The sequence below is a fragment of the Bidens hawaiensis genome, unplaced genomic scaffold, assembly GCF_021521415.1.
Source record: "Bidens hawaiensis isolate Kalapana, Puna unplaced genomic scaffold, B.hawaiensis_p1.1 tig00010504_1, whole genome shotgun sequence".
NCBI classification, from domain to species: Eukaryota; Viridiplantae; Streptophyta; class Magnoliopsida; order Asterales; family Asteraceae; genus Bidens; species Bidens hawaiensis.
In genome coordinates, this window is record NW_027491802.1 from 80,921 (window position 1) to 106,993 (window position 26,073).

General features: G+C 34.8%; 1 protein-coding gene across 1 annotated transcript in view; it reads left to right on the plus strand.

Annotated features, from left to right (window-relative positions):
* Positions 1 to 23,787, plus strand: part of LOC143535490 (uncharacterized) — a 77,803-nt gene extending 54,016 nt beyond the window's left edge. Inside the window, exons 3-5 of the mRNA XM_077029722.1 lie at positions 22,891 to 23,022; positions 23,118 to 23,194; positions 23,751 to 23,787. Of these exons, the coding sequence (XP_076885837.1) occupies positions 22,891 to 23,022; positions 23,118 to 23,194; positions 23,751 to 23,787 (246 nt within the window). The remainder of the gene's footprint in view (positions 1 to 22,890; positions 23,023 to 23,117; positions 23,195 to 23,750) is intronic.
* Positions 23,788 to 26,073: the final 2,286 nt, after the last annotated feature.

The window sequence follows — 26,073 nt, forward strand, 5'->3', positions numbered from 1 at the left end:
GAAAGAGATGAGTTGGAGTTGGGTGCAATGGAAGTGTTACGTGTGCAAGCCAAGCCAAACCGGTAGTACTATTACATGGGATAGATCCCCTTGTCTCTTTCTTTATTAATAATAATATTATTATTTGTGGTGGGTGGGTGGCTGGTCACTCGTTCGTTCGTAACCCTTTGTTTTTGTTCCTTCCAACACCTCTCTCTCACACCTTCAGATTCACACACACACACGCATACAAATCTTCTTATCATCCACTCTCTCTGCCACTTTTATAATCTCATTTCACTTACGATTATATTATAATCTCATAGCCAATGGATCGATTCCGTATGCCTTCTTCAATCATCGAGCTTCGTAAAGGTAATTCAATTCAGTACCTACACCTTCGGATCTTATCAATTCTCCTCGATTGCTTCGTTTTTCCCCTAATTTTTTAGATCGGTAATTGTGAAATTGTTCATTTATAGCTTGCTTTTGATTGATTTTGTTAATTTAGATGATATAATAACTTATGGATTTTGTATCAATAATATACTTGTTCATTTAGCTGCTATTATCATTATTATTATTATGTACGATATGTGTGATAATCATAGTTTAGTTAGTTCTAAGGACTCTGTAACACAATTTTAAAGTGGTTAGTTTCACTCGTATTTGCGTGTATGTGTGACTATTGATGTAAGTTACTACTTGCTAGTTTATGGATTTGATTTCTTTCTTGTACACCACAAAAGAAGATTGCTAGCCCTCTTTGTGCTTAGATGTTGAATCAACCTATGTTAAAGTAAACATGGGAATGTGATGGGCAGGAAGGGACTCGTGAGGAATTATATGTGGTTAAAGTTGTATTTGTATGAAACCAGCTTATTTTTTTTCTAAACTCAACACTCTGTGGGAGTCTTACCTTTGAGCGATAGTATGTCGCTAGTTAGCGTAAGCTCAAATCAGTAATTTTGATACAGTTTTTTCTGGTGCATTTCAATACTTTTGAAACATATATGGCCAACTATAAGGTATAAATGCAGATCAGGTATTACAAAGTATGCAATAGCCACACATAGGAATACTTCAACTTGCATTACATTTTATAGTAGCCTATGTAAGTTTAAGAAATGTTGAATTGTACTTTGATAGTTTGATAATATGATGGTATGAAATTTAAGGATTTTAAACATAAGCTGACCCGCGACGTACCATCGCTCAAAGGAAGACCACACCATAGCATTGGAATTTGGATTTAAGAAATAAGCTTGGTTTGAGCCATACCTAAATTTTATAAATTACAATTTGACCGCCTATATTTCTCTTTGGGTCCTTTTTGCCTATGGCATTCCCATATTTAACAAATCGTACATGATGAATTTACTTTACAAAGACCTTTAGCAAATTGTGGATTTGTGGTTACTTTAAGTGGATTGATTCAAGATATAAGCGTAAATAGGGCAAGTGATTTTGTTAACTTTAAGCGGTCTATTTGCTAGTTTTATTCTCATCTTCAAGATCTAAGTGCAAAAGTAAGCATAGAATTGTAGGGGTGTAAACGAGCCAAGTCGGCTCGTGAGCTACTCGGGATTGGCTTGTTAAAATCTCGGATTGAGATGAGTTTAAACGAGCTTGAGCTGGCTCGTGAGCCTAAATGTGCCTGTTATTTATCATTTTTATTGTATGCAAAGTTATAGTAATTTATCATTTTAAACGAGCTTGAGCTGGCTTGTGAGCCTAATATATATTATGTTGTATATCAAAGTTATAGTAATTTTTTTTATAAAAACTAATTAAAAATGTATATAACTTGTTTAATAAATAATAAACCAGCCGAGCCCGTGTTCTCGATAGTCGAGCTCAATCTTTTGTAAGTCAAAATGAGCCGAGCTTGAGCGTGGTCAGGTTCAACTCGGCTCGGCTTGTTTACAATCCTACTGGATTTGAAATGTATGCAATATAGAAAACCAACATACTTTCTATTTTTTCTCATTAAAGTCTCTCAACAATTTTTTACACGATAAAGTCCCTCCACATGTTAAATTTGAACAATAATGTGTCATAACTTATAAAAACAATAATACAATATGAAATTTATTTATTTTTTGTTAATATGTTCCACTAATTTTGGTTCTTACTTATCCAATTCTCCTAGTAACTGAATATACAATCTTAGGTTTAGCGTATGCCCAAATACTATTTATTCATATCAAAGGTTGAACATTCTAATGAAAACTATTTCTTTTCATAATTTAAATCCCAAATTGCAGCAACAAACTTTTATCATTTTTAGTAATTTCTAACCTTTTAATTAAAACTACATTTTCCTAATAAAAAACCCTTTCGAATGCAATTGAGGATTGTCCATTGCTCTTCGGTATACTTTCTTTGTTGGCTGAAGTGTTGGCTAAACTTCTGTTGGAAGTCTGCCCAATCTTAGATGTGGTGGACCGGTAGACGGTCAAACCACGCTCTGGCTGCTCCAACCAACGTCATCTGGAACATATAACACCACGTGGGTTCCGTCCAGTTGCTGACGGTTGCCCCTGCTATGAATCTGTTCAAATGATCGTCTGGGTCGGATATACCATCATAGGTGCCGATGTTGGACATCTGTTTGGCACTTCTTGGGGCGATTGCTTCCGCAATGTCCCTTGCAAACTTGGAGGTTCCCGCATTTGCAGCGGTTGGTCTGAAGGTTTTGGAGAAGTCACGTGGGTTTCCACCCGCGTTTTTTGGTTTGAAGGTTTCTCCAAAATTCCTTCTTGGTTGGAAGTCTGTTTCCTTACGCTTCCCTTTCGCCTTTTGGCGAGGGTTTACGTCGGTGTCGGATTCCTCCGAATCATCGTCCAAGTACTCACACTCATTGCTCATGTTGAGCTGTTGTCGAGTGCTTCCGAATTCGTCAGCCTGTTGGAGTGAACGTAAGCGTTCATCCAACTCAGCTTGGAATTCCCTTTGACGTTTTTCCGCCCACGCTTTAACTTGTTCGAGTGTTTGGCGGGGGAGCCTCGTCTGTTATCTCTCCAACTGGGTATTGGTGAATCCCAGTGAAGGATTGTTTACTGCACTTGCCTCGGCTCGGGTAACCGGGGTAGTGTTCGTAAAATTTACTGCACTTGCCCCGGCTTGGGTAACCGGGGTAGTGTTCGTAAAATGTGTGTATTCGCCGGTGTTCCCCCCAGTAGCTGGGGTGGTGGTTACCGGGGTTTCTTGGTTACTCCCTGGCCTGGGGACCGGAGTAACGTTAACCATCTTTTCGGAGGTTTTGAAAAAAACTGAGAATTAGTTCTAGCTTTTATGCATGGATGGCGCCAATGAAGAAACACTAATCGACCCCGGGCAGATTATGGATAATCTGGGGGTTAAATAGATGTTTCCCACGAGGGGTTATGTCCGGCAAAGATGGTTCTTCCGGTGACCTGCAAAACAGACACCGTGAGCTCGTCACTGAGAAGGGGGGGTACCTCCTTGTGACCACCCTTCGGCGTGAGAATCAGACTAGATTGCTCTTGAATATAAGTGTATATTAAGAGATTGCTAGAAAAGATAAGATGTGATAAGGTAATGTAATGTAGTGTGATGTGTCCTTACCATTCCAAGGTGTTGGAGTATTTATAGCCGAAGGTAGGTTTCCAAGCAGGTACAGCCGGCTGAATAGTATTCCTGTTCTGCCAACTGTGGGCTACGCACGTGCCATGCTGGTGGTTGGTGGGTAGGCATCGGCTGATAGTGACCAGGCCGGCTGTGTACTATTCCTGTTCCACCAACTGCAGGCTATGCACGTCCTCCGACAGGTTGGTGAGTAGGCAGCGGCTGATAGTGACATACAGTACAAGAGCGTGCTGCTCGTCATACTGTTGTCAGTGAGCTGTCGTATCTTTGGTCAGATCTTTTGTCCATACCTCGTCAGGTACAGTACAAAAGATCCTCCAGTATCGTACGGACTGGCTCATTTGTGCGGGAGTGTTCCCGGCTTGCTCACTCCTTCTTCAAGTGACATTACTGAATTATTTAAGAGTTAAGTGCCTTGTGCGTGTAGCCTTCCCTGATGGCTAGTATCCGTTGCTGCGGGAACAGGCGGAGTACGTCGACCATTGGGAGGCTTTTCCTGCGGGAACAGCTTGCGTACTGCGCGTAAGGACGTCACGTCTCTGAGCATGGTGGGTCCTGCGGATCCAGTTGGTTTCTGCGCAGACGTCACTTCAAGGTGAGTCTTGCGAGTTTAGCCTTTGCGCAGACGTCCCTGTTGAAGGTGAGTCTTGCGGGTTCAACTGCGCAGACGTCCCTCTTTGAGGTGAGTCTTGCGGGTCCAACTGGGCTCTGCTGGGACCTACCTCTTCAATTACCAACATACAATTCTTGGATGACACTAATAATAGGGAATTAGTGATATTATTTTTCTTAATATCGTTCCCGAAGTGTCGAACCATTTACAACGAGATAATAGGTTCAACCACTACGAAGAAAATGTCATTTAGTGGCTCACATTTTTAATGACATTTATCTTTTGTGCTACTATTTTAGGTTTTAGTGGCACTTTCCATATGCCACATTTGCTTAATACATACTTTCAGTGGCATTTAGCATTTGTGCCACTAATATTTATGTTTAATGGCACTTTGCATATGCCATATTTGTTTGGCACACATTTTTAGTGGCATTTAGTATTTGTGCTACTAAAAAATTTTAGTTGTAATTACCCTTTGTGTATGCCATACTTTTAGTGGCATTTAGTGTGTCAATAAAATTTAGTTATTTAATTTCATTTTGTGTATAAAACATTCGCTTGGCAACATTTATACTAGCATTGAGTGAAAACATTTTTTTTAAATATGCCTTGTATCATAAAATATTTACTAAACTATACATGTGATTCGTATCAATCTATGGTCTTACGACTTATATTCTCGGTATGATCATTTCATCCATATAACTAATTTCTACCCAATGTCATGTACAACCTAGTAATATTTATAGCCTTCAAACCATAAACTGAATTTACTATTTTTCATAAAGAATGTCAAAATTTTGGTACAGTCGACTAATCATCTATACGTTTCAACTCTATCATTTCCCTTGGAGAAATAGATGATATTGATACAGACCATCCATGACCCAATCAACACCAAGTCGGTCTTTCCACATATTGATAATAAGAACTAGGTGGCAGCTCGTCCCGTTGCGACGGCGGACACAAATTTGGTTGTTATTAGTTAGGTTCGTACCAGTACATACACTAAACACAAAACACAAATTAGTAAGCACCCAGAATAGTAGTGACTCGTATGACATGTAATAAAAAAATTAAAACGTTTATTAGATTATTAAAACATGGTCGTTGCAACGACGAGTCGACGCGAATTTGATCAGTATCAGCTATAATTGTTACAAAACTACACCCAAAAATAGTTAAATCAAGTTAACATATTCTAAGTAAAAACACGCAAGTTGACGTAAATTTGAATAGTGTCCATTAGTTCATTAAGGGTAAGAGAAAAAAACATAATATATAATTTTATTAGATTAACATATTATATTTAAACAAAAAAATAATAAAAAGAAAGATAAAACGTACATGAAAAAAAACTAACAATATAACCCAATACAACACACTTGAGCAAAATCAACACACTGAGAAATAATTAACCAAAAAAATTAAGTTCACTTTGAATAATCAAACTTGGGCAAACACAAGATCAAGAAAGTTAGAAAACTTAACCAAAGTCATTGAATCAAATAGGCATATTGATTAGTCTTTGAAAATAAATATATAAAGCCCAAAATAATAGGCTTACAAATCTTTTATGGCACGGACCCCTTGATTTTTATCTATAACTAGGTAAACAACACGCCGCGTTGCGGCGACGTAACAACGCGAATTTAATCGGTATTGGTTAAGTTCGTTATGACACCGACACTAAGAAATATAAAATGTAAACTTCGAAATAGTATTGGCACACGTATAACTTATAATCAAAATGACAAGAGCTTGGCAACGGTACCGGCACTAGTTATACGATACAAATAACATATTTAAAATGATGTTTATTCGATCGTTAAAATCCAAACATTGCGACGGTGACCTTATGTGAATTTGGCAAGTACAGAAAATAAACCCAAATAATAATGTCTTCAAGTTAAAATAAATAAAACAAATAGAATAATAAAAATTGTATATATATGAAAAAATAAAAAAAAAGAACGATCCTTGTTTTACCGATAACACTCATTTTTATCAACGCTCTGGTTTTATCGATGTAACGAGTGGTAAAACCTAACCTAAACACGAGAACAATCACAGTAACATACAATAAAATCTAAATAAAGAATAACAAATACATTACCTAATAAAATTTACATAAAGAATAACAAATGTATTACCTATATTATCAATGCTCAGTAGAGCTAAACATATATAGTAGCATTCAAAGAAAATAAAAGAAACAAAATCAAATATTGACTACAAAACCAAAATATAAAAGGGCAAAAGCTTCACCGTTGTTTTTTTGGATTAAGAAATGCATGCATAGAATTGAATATTCACTTCAAAAAAAGTGAAAAAATTAGTGGAAAATTGGTATCAAGTTAACATACAAAAAAAATTCAGAGTAAAAGAATATTGGAGATGTAAATCGAACCCAGGCATATGTGCATGCAACTGGTGTTTTAACAAAAGTAAATCTAACCATCACACCATCATATAATAATTGTATTAATTTTCCAAAGCATTTACCTAAATGTTGATAGTACTTGCTTTCTAACAACTTATGTGGTACCGGCAAATGAGTACTTATGTTATAATAAGAATTACATTATGTAGGAATTAGGATTGTATTTCCAATTTCCAAATTCTCATGTTTACACGTTTCCATGTTTGCATTATCTCCTAGAATTAAGTAGGTAGTTGATTATTTTGCGTATTTAAAAGTATTTAACTTGTGTGGCTAAAATAAAATGTTTATCGTGATACCATTCATTACCAACATACAATTCTTGGATGACACAAATAATAGGGAATTAGTGATATTATTTTTCTTAATATCCATCTCGAAGTGTTGAACCAATTACAACGAGATAATAAAGTCGACTAACCATCTATACGGTTCAACCACTACAAAAAAAATGTCATTTAGTAGTACACATTTTTAATGGCATTTAGCTTTTGTGCCACACTGCCACTATTTTAGGTTTTAGTGGCACTTTCCATATGCCACATTTGCTTAATACACACTTTCAGTGGCATTTAGCATTTGTGCCACTAATATTTAGGTTTTAATGGCACTTTGCATATGCCATATTTGTTTGGCACACATTTTAAGTGGCATTTAGTATTTATGCTACTAAAAATTTTAGTTGTAATGACACTTTGTATATGTGATACTTTTAGTGGCATTTAGTGTGTTAATAAAATTTAGGTATTTAATTTTACTTTGTGTATACAACATTAGCTTGGCAGCATTTATACTAGCATTGTGTGAAAAAGTTTTTTTTTCAAATATGCCTTGTAACAATTAATATTTAGTTATTTACTAACCTATACATGTGATTCGTATCAATCTATGGTCTTACGACTTAGGGGGTGTTTGTTTTTTCTTCAAACATCTTCAAGGGAGCTAATGTCTGCAGGCGCGCAGACATTACCCTTGAAGACTGTTTGTTTTTTTTCTTAAAACAGATCTGAAGTTATCTTCTTTCATCTTAAAAGAAAAGCAAGGAAATCTTGCTTAAAACATCTTCACAAAAAAACCCTACTCTTCTCCCTTTGCAGCCACCCTCTCATCCACTGCTCCTACCACCGTCCGCCAACACCACCACCCACCGTACGCCACCACCACCGTCCACCACCCACCATCCATCACCACCACCGTCCACCACCCACCATCCATCACCACCACCGTCCGCCACCACCACCACCATCCATCACCGCCACCACCACCATCCATCACCCACCACCACCACCATCCATCACCGCCACCACCACCACCATCCATCACCGCCACCACCACCGTCCACCACCCACCATCCATCACCACCACCGTCCACCACCCACCATCCATCACCACCACCGTCCGCCACCACCACCACCATCCATCACCACCACCGTCCACCACCCACCATCCATCACCACCACCACCATCCATCACCGCCACCACCACCATCCATCACCCACCACCACCACCATCCATCACCACCACCGTCCACCACCAACCAAAACCATCCATTACCACCACCCATTGTCCACCACCACCATCCACCGCCACTACCCACCGTCCGCCGCCACTACCACCATCCACCACCACCACCTTCCACCACCCACCAAAACCAAATCGGCATGGAAAGCAAAGACTAAAAACTAGATGTAACTTGAATAAATGACTTCTATCTTGTGAGATAAGTTTGACAGTTATGCAGACAGTATCAGCTTATAAAAACAAACAGTCTTATATTTTCAGCTTGCAGATCTTCAGACCACATCTTCAGTTGCAGACATGAAAACAGATGAAATCAGCTTGCAGACAGTTTATGTCTGCAAAAACAAACAGCACCTTATATTCTCGGTATGACCATTTCATCCCTATAACTAACTTTTACCGAATATCGTGTACAACCCAGTAATATTTATAGCCTTGAAACCATAAACTGAATTACTACTTTTGATAAAAAAAAATGTCAAAACTTGGGTCAACATCAGTAAACATCTTATGTTGCAACTTCTTGAAGTTAGAGGCAAAATAGGTATTGTTGAGAATATAAAAACTTAGTGACACGATTTTGATATGCAAATTATATACAAACATATGGAATTCAAGGGTTAAAAAAACACAAGAAATAAAGATAAAATAATAACTTCAGTTTAGTTAAGAAATTATATAACTAAAATTAAACACAAGAAAACAATAAAATATATTCCTAAATAAATACAAACAAAAATAAAAATAAAAATGTTACTATGTTGTTGACTTGTTTTCCTAGCCATTATCGGGAATAGAAAGACGAACACGAGAGCGAGTAATCCAGCCTCAATCACATTTTGTATGTTGTAACAAAACATCTTGTCAGAATTTTATCAATAACTTGACATCCATAATGCACTATAAGAAGGTCAAACAAGTTAGATCATGGGTCAGGTTCAAATTCTTAACTAATGAGTTTGCAAGCCACTTTACCAGCAGTAATGTTTTGAGATTTTCTAGTTATTTCCTTTTCTTGTAGTTATGGGTCAACAGGCCCAATAGGAAAAGAAAGCCCACAATTTGCATATCCTATGGCTTTTATTGAACAGATTGAAAACTACAACCAACAAAAAATGTGAGGGTATAAGGTTAGTTTTAAGACTTGAAGTTACTGCAATACATGCCCCAATTTATCCAATTGTACCTCCTAAACCAACCAATCAAGCCCCGACTTCAAGGGGTTCTCTAGTTATATCTTTGTCTAGAAACATTTGAACAACATTATGAAAAATACAAGCAATTGATATAGAAATGTTTATATCGTCTTATTTTAAACAATATCAGTTTAAATAATTTCAAAAGTATGTACTATTAAATCAATCTGAGTACAAAAACATACTCATGGTTAATATGGATTCTCAGACACGTTATTAAGAGAAAATACACAATTTGTTAACCCATCTGGGCAAAAGTCAAATATACTCTTTAACTGTTTGATAACTAATACCAGTTAGTTAGTCAATCTCTTTGACTTTCATAGGCTATATGGTGGGCCTTAAAGGGTTATCATGGTTGTAATGGGTCAAATTATATCGTAAGGAGCAATAATAGATTATATGTCTTATTGTCTATATTGTATCTCAATAGTTATGCTGGCTAATAATGAACAATTATAGACATTATTGGGTCTTAATGGACCATGATAGGCTTTACTATGAGCCAACATTTTACAAACTGGTAAAAATTAACTATAATAACTTGCGGATTAGTAAAAATTAATCCTAGACTCATGAAAAAAACACATAACGATAGCTTGGCATTTGGAATATGATTTCTTACTCTAGCAAACAGGTCAAAATTTGTTGATTTAGTTGACAGGTCAAAACAACGATTTTGACAAACGGATCAAATATAACGATTTTGGCAAACAGATCAAAGATCCCAGTCAAGGTCGAGCTGAGCTTAGGCATGTTTAATTTATTTCTCAAAATATATAGAAGTTAATGAAAATGTATATAACTAATAAATAATAAAAGAGCTGAGACCGTGCTTGAAAAATAATTTGACGAGCCGAACTCGAGCTATAGAAAAGGAGCTCGAAATGAGACTACTTCGAGATCGCTCGCTCACTCATATGTCAAAACAAGCCGAGCTCAAGCATAGTCAAGCTCAGGCTCGGCTCGGCTTCTTCACACCCCACCCCTACTTAAATTACAACCCATCACAAATAAATACAACCTTGTTTTAAAACCCGATCTTGAAAAAAAAATTCGAGCCACATATTCGATCTGATAATATTTGTAGATTAAACCAAAAATACCCACATTATCTGCTAATTTAAATAATCTGTACTCGTAAACAAACTGTAACTAAACTGACACTAAACAAGCTTGATCGTGAGTGGGCCTATTATTTAATTGTTTTTTGTTATTATAATTTGACTATAAATTAATAATGTAACTATATATTTTTATATTAATAGTTATTGTGTATAATTATGAAAAAATTATATATACTATGTTATGTATAAAAATGATGATATACATACACACACACATATAATTGTATAAACTCTAGTTAAGAAACAAAAAACGAGTCGAGCCCAAGCCAAGCTTGAGCTTGAAAAACTATTCATGAGACCAAGCTCAAAGAAATTTGAATAACCAGCTTGCAAGTTCAAAAATTCTTATGCTGGGGTATTTTGGGCATTTTAAAAGATTCTTACTTGACTACAGAGGAATTAACTTCTCTGATCAGCCTAGAATTTCCTCCATCCCGGTGGAAGTTTGAAAAAAACTCAGGTTCATAAGTAAGAATTTAGGTGTTGGAAACTGTGGTAGAGGTTCAATCCTTAATCAGGTCAATAAAATTGAATAATTTGGTTGTTATATGGAAAAATGTTAATTAGGGGCTTTCTGGTCATTTCAATATGAACAAATATGATCATTGTTTACAAAGTCAATGGCAGAGTGAATGAAACAAAGTCAAAACACTGGATATAAGAATGTATTGGATTGTTATGGAGCAGGGGTATTTTTGGTATTTTGGTCATCTCAGATTTCTTAAGTCAGGTATATTAAATAAGGCCAAACTCTGAAAGTCACAAATACAACAAGGTCATTAGTTAAGTCGCAATCAATACAAATCTACAAGTCAACAACTAAGTCAACCAGTTTGTTTATAACCAAGTCCGCCTACGTTTGGATCAGGAACATTAGAAAGCTGGAATCTTTGTTGAGATTTGGACTGTTTGGAATGAGTTATTTGTTTAGACAGTTTTGTCTGCTCTAATCAATAATGCCAATTTTTGGGAGTTATAAAGAGGCTTTGAAAGAGTTTTGCACTTATTGGAAGGCGCAGGTTCGATCCAGGTTTGTTGTGGCTCTATAATTATGTTAAGTTTGGGATGAATACTAGAATGGATATTACCTATGGACCAGATTAGTGGGTTGCTTACCTTGTAACTTGAAGCCGAAGATGGATTTTTTAGGCACCAATGTATGAAACAATAACAATCATTCCGTTATCGAGCCTAAACGAGCCTTTATGCGAAGCTCGTTTAGGCCTGTCGAGGCTTAACAAGACTTGTAATTGTTTTAAGTTTCTAGCTTTTTTTGGATTTGTATGTATTAATTTCACACTACACAACCAAGCTCAAGAGGAGCTTTGGCTCGCTTAAGGTATTACCCAAGCTCGAGCCGAGCTCAGGCTTGTTTAAGGTTTTATCTAAATATATAAAAGTAATGAACAACATATATAAATTATTTATTATATAATAAGCAAGTCGGCCCAAGCTTGAAAAGCAACTTGTGAGCCGAACTCGAGCTTTATAAAAAGAGCTCAAACGAGCCGAGCTCAAGCTCGAGCTTTGTAAGTCAAAACGAGCCTAGGTCGAGTTAAGTCAAACTCAGGCTCTGGTAGCTCGTTTACGCCCCCTAACTAAGATCATGAACTCAATTCATGAACTCAATTTTTTGTAATATAATAGAATATTATAATAAAGATGTGCTTAGATGTATTAAAAACTGCAGTTACCGACCTCAAAAGTAAGCGCTTATAAATATGACTCAATGCCATATCGTTTCGGGAAGAGTAACATATTGGTACCGGTACCGAAATTCCCAATCCTGAAATATGAAAATATTTGGTGCTGGTACCAGAACCAAAAATACCGGTTCGGTACCAGTTTTTCGGTATGTTACCGACCTACATATGCAGCTCACTTTAATGGATTTTGCAACAAACAAAATTTTGAGTTTTTGTACTAATGGCCATTTGAATCCATGATCACTGATAATGTTGGATACAAAAAAAAATTTGCATTCACATTTTAAGGACTCGTGAACCACATCAACTAATCAGTAAGATATTAGATAAAATAATATGCAGCCACTATACATTTCAATATAGAGTTAAGACTAGGAAGCCATCCACATCTGGCCATTAGTACAACAAGGAAACAGTGAAGAGTAAGCAAGTATATAATATACGTTACCTTGTCGCTGGAGCTAGTTTTTAGCATGCAAGCCAATTCACGACATCCAAACCATGTACAGAACATGCCAGTACCTCAATAGCCTTAGAAACATCTGAGTAGCTGCTACCACATGCAAGAAGGGCTGTTTGTACTGCACATTGTTTAGTATTTTAAAAATGACATAAATTTATATTCAAATTTTGAGTTGACCAAAAATCCATTGATCCATTTTTCGTAAGGTTAAAACACACATGTGACCATAATATATATATATAATTATGCCAGTCTTTCAATTTAATTTTATTAAAATAAGGTTTACAAACATACTCAAATTCGAGGATTATAATCTGACCATAGACACTATCTTTTTCAAGCATTTCATCGGACAGTTGGTGTGCATCTCTAAGTTACCAAACAAGACAAATTTAAAGGTGTAGGAAACGAACAAATACCTTGTGAATTGCAACTTCTCAGTTGCTAATGATCTTAAATTTCCATAGTGATCGTAAAATACTCTTCATCCCCCATTACCCCGCACCATTAATTATGACAACAACGTATGCACTTTTTTTCAAATAAAATGTTATGATAATTATAATATTAAGTATTAAAAGTTAAAGATTGAGTTGGTTACAAAGAAATTTTTGGCGGGAATAAGAATTAGATAGGAGGGAATTTTGGGAGGGAATATTAGTGACTCCAAAATAAATAATTTTATGGAGGATTTAGATGAAATTTTAGAGGGAATTTCATAAAATTTGATCATTGGTGATTTATGATCGAGTAAATACTAGTAAACCGATTTAGTTTTAGTAATTAAGATATACGGTATGTACGTCAAACTCTAAAATCTAAACTTATATGAAGTCAAATTTGTAAACAAGCCGAGTCTCTCATATAGAACTTGAAATCAATTTTTATAAACTTGAATTGATCAGAACTTAATCAACAAGCTCCAGCCGATCTTTTTTATTTATACGGTTTTTTTATATTAAAAAATATGATAGAAATAATTAAATAACATCATGTACCTAATATTGGAAAGCTATTAATATAAACATAAATGAAAATAATTTATAAAAATATATCTAAATAATATAATTAAATAGATAACAAACGAGCTGAGCTAAAGCTAGATAAACTACAACCAAACTCGATCATTATATAACAAGCTCCCTTAAATTAAAACGAACCAAGCTCAGGCTCGGATCATCTCTTTTACATGCTTAGTTATATGTACATATGTTTGCATGACAATGATTATTCTAAATTAACTATCATTTACTATAATCGACAATTATTTTGTCTTAATTAACTTTGTTTGACCATTAATCCCTATTATTGATCATGTTTAACCTTAGTGTTGTACTAAGACATATGGCAAGCGGGTTTATATAAGTCATAACAGATTATAAGTCATCTTGGGTATTAATGAACATAACATGTACATGAAGGACTACATATTATCACAATTCACTACCGATGATAATGACATTGACCTATACAATTATTTGTTTAATAATTAATCATTTTGATTTACAAAGTATTACCTACTTATAAGTTATACCATGATCATAATGGTCACTGCCAAGGTTGGAAAAGTCGCTAGGAGGACCTTTGACAGTCGACAAGGAAGTTGGGTGTACTCGGACATGACAAATATAAAGATAATTAATTTTTGAATATTATATATATGTCAGATATCATAAGTTTAATAATTGTAAGGCCCCGTTACCATAACCTACATTGGACATTGGATTTACTCATAAACACAGTTTTACTAATCAGAGTTAATTAAAAATTTACACGGAATATAAAACTTTCATAACATTACATTAATAATTCATATAATCTCTTAAAACATTATTGTATTTCAAAATTAAAACATTAAATATAAAACATCACGCGTCTTCAGATGCCAGACTTTTATTCTTCTGCCATGTATACCCGATCAAGCCAGCTGTCTCATTCTACTCACCTACGTGCATACTAAAAGTCAGCTACGCTGAGTGAGTTCTAGTTAATCATACATCATACAATACATATACTTACCTTCCATTATGCATCCGAAGTTACATAATAATTATTCTACTAATTCACTTTCATTACATAATTTCATACATACTTTCACATTATATAATTACTGTCCATTCTATCTCAGATATTATTAAGGTCTAATTCCTCTGTCCTTATCTATCTCAGATATTATTAGGGTCTGATCCCTTTCTTGTCTATCTCAGATATTATTATGGTCTGATCCATTTCTTCTCTATCTCATCTCACATATTATTAGGGTCTAATCCCTCTTTTCTTCTCTATCTCAGATATTATTAGGGTCTGATCCCTTTCTTATTTATCTCAGATATTATTAGGGTCTGATCCCTTACTTCTTCATCTTCTTACATAATGCCTTTACATACCCGTAACGTACATATACTTTCTTTAATCATTCATACATATTCATATGTTGTACACACACACACACACACACACACACACACATATATATATATATATATATATATATATATATCATACACACCCATCTTTCATATACATACCTCCCTTGCCAATAAGTGCAATATCCGAAGATCGTTCACGTACCGACAAGCTTTCAATAAAGTTCATAACATAATATCTATCACATAATCATACATGGCATACACTTACCATTTAAGGTAAGTGTATTAACTATCACATTGAGTATGCACACAGCCCCGAAAATATAACAAGGAAATGGGGATAGAAACTCACCTAAAATCGGTTACGTTCACCGTTAATGGTAATCTCTTTCTTTAGTTGTGCACGGCTAACTGCAAAACAATTACGCGTATTAATTACTATCACTATCCATATCGTATTTCTAGTTTAATTATAACCCTCAACGAATGGGGGTCCGGGGGCAGCGCCCCTGGCAGCAAGGTTTTAGGGGCGGCAGCCTCTAGCGGGGTCCAAGGGGCAGAGCCCGTGGCTGGGGTTAAGCTGCCAGGTTAGCTTGGAAAAATTTTATTTTCGTTAACTGTCTTAACACATTTTCCATTAGAATTTTAAATTATTATTTTATTTTTCTAACTCATTCGTTATAGCGAATTGCCTCTGATTCGTTATGTTTCTTCCTTAATTCGTTATCCTGATTCGTCATCTGAACATGACTTGATTCGTTATCTTAATCGTAACGAATTGGCGAGTAATGAATCACCTGATTCGTTATCTTAGCATACCCCAATTCGTCATCTAAACACAGCCTAGTTCGTTATCTGAACTTTACGAATGGGTGATAATGAAACACTTGATTCGCTATCTGAACGTAACGAATGGGTGAATAACGAATCACTTGATTCGTTATATGAACTTAAAGAATGGGAATAAGCTTTAGCCTTATGCAGATCTTTGACTCAAGGGGTCAAAGTCAAAATCGTCAAGAACAACATACAGTCAACTTGTACCAGATCTGCAATAAACCTTCGTTTCTTAACTAAACAACGTGATTTAGGTATCAATGCACTCGTAATACCAGCACCAACAAACACTAACCATTCATTCATCCAAATATTCGCATTTATATGGTGCGATTGATGTATCTATATTACGGGTTCCTTAGGTTAACAATTAACCTATCAAACGTTAACGAATTTCAGTAGGATTTGTTGTCACTACTTGAATATCGCCTTTTAGCCACACATGTGGTCTGGGCGATTTGCCACACTTCAGCTTAAATGTGTGGCTAAAAGGTCTTTGACCATGTTTGAAAACCTTCCAGAATGTTTTGGCCACACATGTTATTTTTCATGTGACCATTCTATACCTACTCAGGTACTTTTCGCCACACTTTGAAAAAACTGTGACAAAAGCTAGCCACATTATAAAAACGTGTGGCGAAATGTGACCTACAGTCATAGTTTGTTTGATCTTTGATACATGTGACCAAAAACAAATGCATTAGCCACAAACTGTGACATTTAACTAGCCACATGTTTTAATAGTGTGGCCAAATGTGACGAACGTATACTGTATTGATAAGAGATGTGTCTAAAAGGTAAAAGATATAGCAATTTATATTACGTTGTGTGACCTAATGTCATATTTTTTAGCCACATTTTTAATAATGTGGCGAAATATGACGAACAACCATTGTATTTATTATTAATGTGGCTAAAACGCGTAAAATATATGGCCACTTATACGAGGTTGTGTGACCAAAGAGTAGTTTAGTTTTATATGGCTAAAACGCTTTATTTTTCCTAAGTTATTTTTCCTAACTAATAGTGACTGCAAAACAACAAATGTGACTATTATTAGTTAACGACCACACTTTATGCTTCATGTGACCATTACCTTCACCTCCTCCCAATTACAAACCTAATCCATAAACATCGATTGAAGCTCATTACTCTTCTTCATCACTTTGATTCTTGCTCCAGACTTCATCAACCATCCTGCGATCAAATCTAACGGGGGTTTTCAACATGATTAATTAGAACCCTAGAGATGTCAAAAAATGTTAGGGTTTGAGTTTTGTTGAGATCAGTTGGTTGACAAATTCGTTCTCGTTTATTGATTGGCCTGTAAGTCGATGTTAAACAAAGATTATGTAACATCCCAAATTTCAAGATTTTTATAAATTTGGTTAAACTTGAAATTAAACCAAAGAGGGGACCCCTCTTTAAGTCTGAAGAGAGGAAATAAAACAAAAGGGTGGGTGATGTATATTTTTGGATGTTCTGGATGTGTGTGTGGACAGTAGAAGAAAATGAGCAAGAAGAAGAGAACGAGCAATAAGGAGAACAGATGATTTCACTTCTCAAATCGATTATCAAATGAGCATTAGAAAATACATAATCATTGCCTAGTAGATCGATTATTGGGTAAATTTTTCTAACCCTAAAGTTGGGGCTTTGTTATCTACACTTCATGCATGATGATCTAGTACGTGTTTTATGTGATTATTGATGAACTGATAGTGATAATATTGATTATGTGATCTATTACTAGTTATAATTGTTGATTCTTGTATCATATTAGTGTCAAACTGTGTTCAAGAGTATACCATATTTGATGAACACAATTGATAAATTAGAGATCTTTTATGGATGTGGTTATATGATTATAATCTGTACACATAAGTTGATTGTTGTAATGCATCAAACATAATAGGTCATTGTTAAAATGTGTGAGCAACTAGGCATTTCAGATCGTGCATAGAGATTTAGAGTAATGATTTCAAATGAATGCACACAAGGTGTTTGTGAAAATTTCTCAACCAAAAAGGAATTAAAAGAGTTTCTAAGATGTGAAATTCATATTACTGCTGTCAATAAAGTTCGTATAAAATCATAGAAAAATCGGGTGAATGTGTATTATACATGCTTGAAAACCTCTTTTGATGTACCAGGTTTCATCTTTGAACAAGATAAGATAATTCAGACTTAAAATGGATCAAAACAGTATATTAAAATGATGACATCATGCAGTTTGAAGTTAAATTATGTTGCTGTCCTGTTCTTTGAATAATTATATAAAATAGTATAAAAATCCGAGAAAGATGTATTTTATATTCTTGGTAAGCTCCTTAAGTCTACTGCGTTTTATATGTGAACATGAAAAGCTGTTACGGATGAAATATTGGTCAAAATAGTTCGTTTCTGGAGCAATACAGCAGATTCAGCATACTGTTTTGACAGAAAATAGGTTGCTGACCTGTTTTGCTAAAAATCACATATAATAAACCGTAGCTCTGATAAAGGTGAACTTTATATGCTTAGAAACCTCTATGACTTTACTACATTTTACTTTTGAGCATACTAAGTTAGATATGACTTTTAACTAGTCAAAAGTTGAGGTAAATAGGTGCTGCACAAAAGGTGCAGTACTGAAGATAGTTTTTTGTTTCATAATAATAAATGGTGTGCGCACTTGTTTAGAAGAGATTATGACATAACTGCTTTAATGTAAATTATTGCCATAATGTATGAAGTTGCTAAGTAGATCCTAGTCATATATGTACCGAGTTAAGCGTTAAAACGAGGGAAGTGGATAAATAACTTGAAAATGTTTAACTGATAATTTGATGAACACATTGATGATTCTTGGCTTGTTAATTATTCGGTATGAATGAGAGTGGTATGAAAATATAAAGAATACTAATGCCGAGTGTCCACATTATGTATTCTAACTTGTTGAAAGTTGACTTTAACAAGCTAGGTATGTTGAAGCTTGGAAGCCAACGAGTCAAATGGACGAAGTGTAATCAAGCTTCTACTAACAAAGGTAAGTTTATATTACATCTAGTTTAAGAAGTTACAAGTCTTATTAGTATGTTTTGATTTATAATGAATATCAAATGGATACGCGCCACATTGACCCATTAATTGAAAGTTGATTCTTTTGACTATACTTAGTGCGTACTGGTTGTTTTAACTCGTTACAGTTTGAAGTTTACCCTACCAAATGTCTAAGTGGGAATTACTCGTGTCTAGAATATAAATAGTACTAGCATTGTGTAGTACGATTTGATTTGGGTTTCGGACAAACTTGTCGATTATAATAATAATATAGTAACTAGATGAAGATTTTAATTTGTTACAGTTTGAAGTTTACCCTACCAAATGTCTAAGTGGGAATTACTCGTGTCTAGAATATAAATAGTACTAGCATTGTGTAGTACGATTTGATTTGGGTTTAGGACAAACTTGTCGATTATAATAATAATATAGTAACTAGATGAAGATTTGACTCGTTGGTGAATATTAAATTAGTAGCATGATTTAATTAGAGAAATGATTCGTTAAGTTGTTTAGATGGGTTGTAAATAATATGTTGAAAAGTTGTAACCGTTTCTAAAGTTGATTTTTAGTTGAAACGTGAAATAACGTTAAGATTAATTTAAATTGGTTGTAATTATGTTGATGGGTTATAATCATGCTGATTAGAAACAGGTATGCGAAGCTTATAATTAATCAGACGAGTTAAGATACATAATAAATTGAATCTTTGGAGTTGCATAACGGTAGCCAGCATAGACTACGCTGGACCTGGTTTGGCTATTTTGACTAATGTTACTCCGGGTTTAATATTTTATTTATATATAATATTTAAATATTGGCAATAACTAATATTTGGTATTGGATTGCTTTCGGCGAAGCCCACAAATTGAAGCGAAAAGCTGAAGATCAAGTGCTCGGATTTAGACACCAATACACATCAAAGTGCAAGTTTCTAATATTTATAACGAATTATGAATAAGTTAAAAAATATGTACTATCTTTGATTAAAAGACAAGTTCCTACGGATATTATACGTGATGTTCGGATATTATACGTGATGTGTGGATGCATGTTAGGACTTTTGGTACTGTTGACATTACTTATTATCACCAACGATTTTTTTTAATTGAGTCGTTCCAACCCTTACCTGTTTCGACCCTGACCCCTTCCGACCCATAACCCATTTCAACCTAACCCAACCCATTTCGACCCAACCCAACCCATTTGCCACCCCTATGTTTAATCTATATTGACGGGTTAGGCGATTTGTACCTCTTAAGATACAATTTAAAAAAAATATTCAAAAATAATAATAAAAAAATCATAAGTCAAATTATAAATAAAAAACGGAAAAAGTAAAAAAACTAAAACATTTCCTCCGTTGTCCTTGTTCAAAAAAAAAAAAAAATTCGACCCGAAATTCGTTTTGACTCGTTCCGACCTTGACCCATTTTTACTTGGGCCCGTTATGACCCGAACCTTTTGACCCTGACCCATTCCGACCCGAACCATAACAACCCATTTTTTTAATTGACCCGTTTCGACCCTGACCCGTTTCGACCCATAAACCGTTCCGACCCATAACCCGTTTCGCCCAACCCAACCCATTTGCCACCCCTATGTTTTTGTCTATTATGGTCTAATATGACTCCCTATAACACGATATAATCCTTAAATATCTAATGGTACATATCACATGCGATAATAGACCACTAAGAGATTTCAAGCCCTAATATGACCCGTTAGAGCGACTATGACATGAAAAAGGCTATAATGGGCCACTAGCACCAACAAGGCCCAATAAGACCTATGATGAAAGTATCACATGTTATCGGCCATTAACATCTAACTATGACTAATGACATTCCTATACAACCTTCTTAGAGCAACTATGATGTGATAAAGGCTATAATGGGCCACAAACACCATTTAAGGTCCAATAAGGCCCATTGATGAAAGTAAGACATTTTGTTGGGCGTTAACCAAACTATGACTCACTAAACTCATATTCAACCCTTTTAGAGCAACTATGATATGATAGAGACTACAATGGGTCACTAACAATAATCAAGGCCCAAGACGGCCCATTAATGAAAAGTATGACGACCAACTATGCCTATGGCTCACTACACTCATAAACAACCCTCTTGTAGCAACGGGGACATGATAGATGCTAGAATGGCCACTAGTACCATTCAAGGCCCATTGATAAATGTATGACGTGTTTTGGTCGTTAACATCTAAGTATGACTAATGATAGTCATATACAAACTTCTTAAAGCAACTATGACGTAACCAAGAGACACTAACATCTAACTATGAGTCTATGACTAATGATAGCCAAATAAGGTCTATTGACGAAAGTATGGTGTGTTTCGGGCGTTAACACCTAACCATGACTAATGACACTCCTATACAACTCTTTTAGAGCAACTGTGACATGATAGATGCTATAATGAGACACTAACACCGATCAAGAACTAGTATGACCCACTAATAAGCGTATGGTTTATTATTGGGCGTTAACACTAATTACTACACTCTTATACAACTCTTTTAGAGCAACTATAAATATCACTTGTATTTATTATATATGTTTTTATATTTAAAATACAATTTGTTATATTATTTAAGGTTTAATTAGTTGTTACACACACACACACACACTAACAACTCTTTATTTTAATTAAAAATAAAAATATCTATTTCTATTTATTTCCTATTAATTTTACTTCCCTCAAAATTTCAAATTAAATTCACCATCTCTTTTCTTCAAAAAGTTTTGAATTACCCTCTCATTCTTAAATCTAATTTCTAATTAACCTACCTTTTTTTCTTTCTCTTCATTACTTCTTACTCTTCTTCTTCTTCTTCTTCATCTCTCTACACCCACCATCTTTCATCTTTAATTCTCTAACTCACTCAATTTTTAACCAAATCATTTGATTCCGGGCTCTAATCTTATTATTTTGCGAGAGGAATTCACGTATGGTGTCGGTTTCCATCAATTCTATCTCGATTTTTGCCAGATTCGTGTTGAGTGTGAAGAACCCTAAGAACCAAGTTTGGGGATTTTCAATTTTAAGTGTTATTTCTTGTAATTGAAGCTTAGTACATCTTCTTTCATCACTAAAAAGGTATGTATTTCACTTGTAATTGAAGCTTAGTACATCTTCTTTCATTGCTGACAGATTCATTTTTGTTTATTTATTGGTATGCAACTTGATGTTAAATGATGATTATTGAACGATTGTTGAGTCTAGGATATAGTACTATGATTCTAGTTTCCAGAAAGGTAAAGTTTGTAATATTTGAACGAGTTTTGAATAGTTTTTATAATTTTACAAAAACACTGGTCAAAGCTGATTTGGGGAGTTATATTCTGGTCTGTCTTTCCGACACCATAACTCCCTAATGAAAAAACCAAACGGGTTGGTTCCAGTTCTGAAAATTAGTGTTATGAGCTTTGAAGACAACCCAATTGGTCTTGCACAATTTGGATTAATTAGTTGATAGAACCATTAAACAATTGTTTGTTGTGCAATCTGCTGAATTGTTGGTACATATCTTTAATGCTTGAATTATTGTGAGTTTTGTATGCATGAGAAAAATATTATAAATTTTTTTTTGAGAAAACTAATTCAAATATTCTACTGTGGTAAATTTTATAGAATTTATACTTCATCTTTTCATAGTGAATAAAATCAGTTTGTACATGTTATAATCTGTCTCGTGAACTAAGTGATCATAAGTTAAGTTGTATGATGAATGTTTGGTTGATTTGCCATGACACGATGTGTGAATACATGTTAGGACTTTTTAGTACAGTTGACATTGATTATTATAACCAACGAGTCATCGATTCAAGTTTGTGTTTGTGTATACATTATGTCTAATGTGATTGTGCGTGAAGGTCGTTGTGCTATGCGTCGATTCAAGTTTTTATTTTTATATTTTTTAGCCTATATATGTATCATATATTTTTCTCTCTTTATAGGGTTGGAACACAGAAATATGGCTAAAGAAGTCCGCGAGCGGGAGAGACAACCGCACGAAAGAGGGTAATGATGGCAGTATATCTCAGCATACGGGCGGTTCAATAGGGTTTGATGAGCATCGTATCCGCTTGGTAAGTTAGTTTTATTTGTAAATTCAATCTTAAAAAATTAGGTCAAAAATTATAATTGTTTGTGCTTTAACGTTTATTACATTACTTCTTATTAGGAAAAAGAACATGGTCGAAAAGTTAAGTTGATTGAAGTATTCTTAGAAACCCACCTTGGCAAAGAAAGCAAGAAAAAGTATTGGGTGGGCGAGCTCAACATTAATAGCCTTGTTGAATTTCATTTTTGTACGGAAAAGTCAGAACACACATTTGTAAGTTATCTTTATCATTTTTCGTTTTGTTATATAATTAGGTATAACATATCAACCAGGGGCGAGCAAATGAAATAGACCGTTTCATATTTCATATACATGTGGTAACATAAAAACTGCTAACTGTATAATTTAATATACATGTTGTATACTCATAAACGGGTTGGTTCGGTTTATAACTAAAAATTTAAATGAAAATTACATACTGATTTTGTGGGTGTAATATATAAACGGGTTGGTTTCGGGTTCAGGTCCATGAAACCAAACCGGAACCAAACCGTTAGTAACGGTTTGGTTTGGTTTAAAAGTTATACGGTTTGGTTTTGGTTTACATAAATTAAAAACCGTTACCAACGGTTTGGTTTATAGTTTGACGAAAAACCGCGAAAACCAGACCGTGAACACCCCTACTTGTCTTTGAGGATTCGCCTTACATTAACCCTTTATTATTTATGATGCTAATATTTTTAACAATTTTAGGTTCAAAAGGTTAGAGCCAAAATGGAAAAAGAACTAGAAAATGAAAGGAAGTCAAGAAACGATTTGGAAGAACGAGCAACGAATGGAACAAATGGAAAAAGAACGCAAGGAAAATGAAGAAATGATGCAAAAACAATATGTTGAGCTTATGAGAAAGATTGAGGTCGGTAGTAATTAGTAGTAGTTTCCAATATTTTGAATTATAACTTATTAGTGAATGTTTGGTAATGTAAACCTGTTTTGAATTTATGTTGTTGGGTTTGTTAAAATTATGAAAAAACATGTTTTGAATTTATGCTATTGTGTTTAGTTACATTTTTAGCCAAATTGACAATAACCTCCAGTGTCTATATGATATGCTTGGCCACACAATACATCACTATGTGTGACGAAAGTTTGACAATAGCCACACTTTAAATTAGGAAAAGCATTATGTGTGACAAACGGTAAGACAATGGCCACACCACAAATTACAAAAGAGTTTTTGACTAGCAAGTTCACATTTTTAGCCACATTGACAATAACCTCCAGTGTCTATAAGATATGATTAGCCACACAGTACCTCACTATGTGTGACAAAAAGTTTGACAATAGCCACACTTTAAATTACGAATAGCATTATGTGTGACAAACGGTAAGACAATGGTCACACCACAAACTACAAAAGAGTTTTTGACTAGCAAGTTCACATTTTTAGCCACATTGACAATAACCTCCAGTGTCTATATGATATGATTAGCCACACAGTACCTCACTATGTGTGACGAAAAGTTTGACAATAGCCACACTTTAAATTATGAAAAGCATTATGTGTGACAAACGGTAAGACAATAGCCACACTATAATCTACAAAGGAGTGTTTGAGTGGCAAGTAAACATATTTAGCCACTTTTAATGTAATATCCAGTGTCTATATCATATAATTAGCCACTCTATTATTAAATTTAAGTGGCCATTTCTTTGCTATATCCACACGATATAGGTCACAATGCAAGCTTAACACAACCCTATTGGCCAAATTATTATAAAATTCATGTGGCTGAAACATTAATTCATGTGGATCTATACGTGGAATGGTCACTCATAGTAAATAGTCATGTGGCCATTTTCTACCGTTTAGCCACACTTATTGGAGAGGCTTCTTGATGGCCAAAAACTAATGCCTGTACCCTTTAGCCAAACTTATTACCGCATAAGGCCACTAAAAACTATGTGTGGCCATATCATACACACGATGTCGTGACCTTTGACCACATATGACCTGAACCAAATGTGTGTGGCTAAAGGCCTACGACCACACTTTTTTCGTGTGACCAAAGGTCAATTTTCACGTAGTGTGTGTTGGATTCGTTTTTAACATACTCAAACAGATCTATGATTTACCAAACAAATCTGAACCTAAATGAACGACTTCTAAATATAAACGTACCTTAAACGAGTCGTTCTACGAACAAGATCTAGTATTGATGTTGGTTTGGTTCGTCAGCACGTTCTAGCACCAACAAGCTTGGGTTTTCCCCTTCAGATCTTGGCTCAGAATGTAGGATGGTGTGTGTGTTTTGAAAGGTGTAGGCTATGGTGTAGAGATGGATAAAAATGGAAAGGATTAGGGTTTAAGGGGTATTATACTCCCTTAAGCCCGTGGACCTAAGGCCCATTCTATCTCTTATTCCATTTTCTATAGTCCAAGGCCATCCTCTTATAATTTATTATCTAAAGCGATACACGACACATTGTTTAATAAACGAGATTATTTTATTTATTCTTATAATCGAAAATAGACAATAATATGTATAACCAAACAGGGCAATATATCAATATAAATAAGAGAAATACATTTTTAAATTATAAATTATTTTAAAAATTAAAAATTGCTAAACATTAATTAAAAATGATATTTGTTCTTTAATAGTATAGAAATATGAATTAAGTTTTAATTTTCCAGTCAAAATCGGCCTAAGTTCACCGATTAGATGTGAATCTAGTTGAGGTTGACCACCTTTGATCAATCCTTAGTAACTAGACGGAGTTAAAGAAACTCACATCGACGACATACCTTGTAGTTAGTAATCCGCCTTGTAAACCTACTTTTACAACATTGGTCACTGTGATGACGATCACTAGGAGTCTTAATGGGTAATATAGACATATACACGCAATTTCACTACGACTAACTATTTTTGATCATGAGCACTATGATTGTCCATTATTTATCCTACGTTGACTATCTTTGACCATTAAGCATTGTCAATTCACTGTTTGATCATCAATTGACTATCGTGGCTATCAGTTATATAACTAAAACCATGGGTCCTAGGTAGAG